General features: G+C 41.1%; 1 protein-coding gene across 1 annotated transcript; it reads right to left on the minus strand.

Annotated features, from left to right (window-relative positions):
* Window positions 1–1,248: 1,248 nt before the first annotated feature.
* LOC102313158 (odorant receptor 131-2) lies at window positions 1,249–2,478 on the minus strand. Its single transcript, XM_005951781.2, has one exon. It carries the CDS (start codon window positions 2,194–2,196, stop codon window positions 1,258–1,260), a length of 939 nt encoding a protein of 312 aa, XP_005951843.1. The 5' UTR covers window positions 2,197–2,478; the 3' UTR covers window positions 1,249–1,257.
* Window positions 2,479–2,508: the final 30 nt, after the last annotated feature.

The following is a 2,508-nucleotide window of genomic DNA, read 5'->3' on the forward strand; positions in this document are numbered from 1 at the left end:
TATCTCTAGGACACAGCCCAGCTGCCTTTTGGAGAAAACATGTTCCTGCTCTTTGTCAATGTGATCTCCGTCTTTCTGCCACTACCAGAGCTTGTGACCATAGGCGAGGGTAGGCACATCAATGACTAAATTGACTGCTTCGCTTTCATGCACAGCTCTCTCTTCACCACAAAAGACAAAAGAAGGAACAGCACCAACATCGCTTCAGACATGGTTGCACATGCTCCTGTTTTTGCAGGACTTAGCTAGCATTTGTAGTGGCTTTAACATTGTTGAATTTGGACACTTGGTGAATGGACTCCCATTCGATGGGAGAACGTAATACATCTGTTTGCAGAGGGAAAGTGTGATTTTTTTAAATGAATTTTTTGGGGGTGCATAACATTAGCTGGCAATGTTAGCTTGGATTTGACCTCTGAATTCAACCTTGTCATGCGATGACTTCAGAAGATCAGGGTTGAGGTAAGGCAGTATAGGATGAGATTTTATCCAGGTGCCAGTCATGCACCCTCTCTTCCTTGTGTTTTCACTTCTTTGATGAAGGAGATTTCTTCTCAGATGATAAAATATAGATATGATTCATATCTTGAATTTGAAGGTGTACACACAAATTCAAATTGGTTTCTAACGGTTCTATGATTTCTCCTCCAGCTTTATATATGAAAATGTGATCAGGCAGAATGTGCATCTCACATCTCTGGAGTACGGGTTGGCCAAGGGGAATGATTAGCTGAGTGGAAAAATATAAGTGACTGTTGAACTGGGAGTGGGGAGTGTAGATATATTTGTATCCTCAGTATCGCTCTGCGTGGGTTGGAAAGAGTGACACAACGCATGATGGGAGTGACACCTGATGATGTCCCTCATGAAAATGGCAAGTGTTTAAATCATGCTTGTTAAGCATGATGGTGTTATGGAGGTGAAAACTGTCTATATATAGCAAATGTCTATATTAGGCCCGGTGGTATGATGGAAACACTAATTCTGAAAAAAAAAAGGTTAGTCATTGGTCTGAGTCGAAGTCGAGGTATGTGACAGTTTACTTCGGCAATGACTTTAATTTTCCGATCAGCAGCAGGATCAAGAACAAGGAAGAGTTTGGCGAAAAGCTGAAATTTTATATTTGAAAATAATTAAGCAGTGTACTCCAGTCTGGATCAGTTTAATATGAGAAGTATACATCTTGCAGAAACCCAGCAGATAATCTGAGGCTTACTTTTATTAAACCATTTCAGATTCCAGGTGAAATATTGCAAGTTACTGACTTCGTTTCTGATGACAGCATAGGTGGTACATGAGGACAGGTCTGATGGTCTGATCTCTTAGCCCATAGACTAGAGAACTCAGGCATCTGGGTAAGATAATAAAGCACAAATAAAATACATTCTGAACCCATGAAAATATTGTCATTGTTACAGTTCTTGAAAGGGCAGCGAGCAAAGGGTTATAAATAGTAGAGGAGAGACTCAGGCACAGCTGCATCATATTCAGCAGTAGAGTGTTTCGAGCTTTACAAGCTAAAGCTTTGTTTGCAGAGGCCAACCTGGCAGCTAATATCACACCGATATAAGAAAAAACGACTGCCACACCAGCTGATACAAACACTAAACATGTGAAAGCGGTGTCATATTGATCAGACCTTGTCCCGAGTAACAGAGCTATTTTAGAACAACTGTCTTTCATCTGCAGGTTTTTCAACACTTCAAATGGGAAAAAAAAGATGAGTCGAGTGAGATTATTTAGTGAACTGATAATCCAAATCACAACGATAGCAGCCCCTGTGTTTCTGATGGTGATGATGGCAGGATACCTCAGTGGGTAGCACACAGCTACATATCTCTCCAGAGGCATCACCGAAAGGGTGAGAGGGGAGATCCCAGTGGTGAGATTGGCCAACAAGCTGAGACATACACATACAGGATACGGCAATTTTACTCTAAAAATAGAGAGCAGGAAAAGAACCTGACTCTGTGCCAGCTGCACAGTGTCTGCAAAAAGGAGGTTATACAGAAGAATGTAACGGGGAGTGTCACGAAACACCGGCTTACTCCTCAGTGTGAACAACATGGTCCCATTAAGGAAGAGAAAAATAAAAGATGGAACTGTTGACAGAGTGGAAACAATAATTACCCTCAGTAGGTCCTGATACTGCACTTCAATAGACATGTTAGTGTAAGACTCAGATACATTTGACATTGCAGAAAATTTATGACATGTAAAACATGAATCTGTTGAAGTCAATGTAGCACAGAATCCCAATAATTGCTGTATTCATAAAGGAGAAAAAAACATTAAAATGTCTCACAAAAGCCTGGTGGTTGATAAAGATCCCAGTCCCACAAAAAGATTTTACTGTTCCTTCTACTGGCAGTCATCAGGTCAGGATCTGTGTTTGCCCACTGTTGGCAGAGCTCTTCTACAGAGTTGGTCTGACATTGCATACAATTTATTAGTTCTGTCCTCGCAACCTTACAGTGTCATGTGACACTCAGTTGCAGTGTCACATGA

The sequence above is a fragment of the Haplochromis burtoni genome, unplaced genomic scaffold, assembly GCF_018398535.1.
Source record: "Haplochromis burtoni strain Fernald_Lab_line unplaced genomic scaffold, NCSU_Asbu1 Contig_1112, whole genome shotgun sequence".
NCBI classification, from domain to species: domain Eukaryota; kingdom Metazoa; phylum Chordata; class Actinopteri; order Cichliformes; family Cichlidae; genus Haplochromis; species Haplochromis burtoni.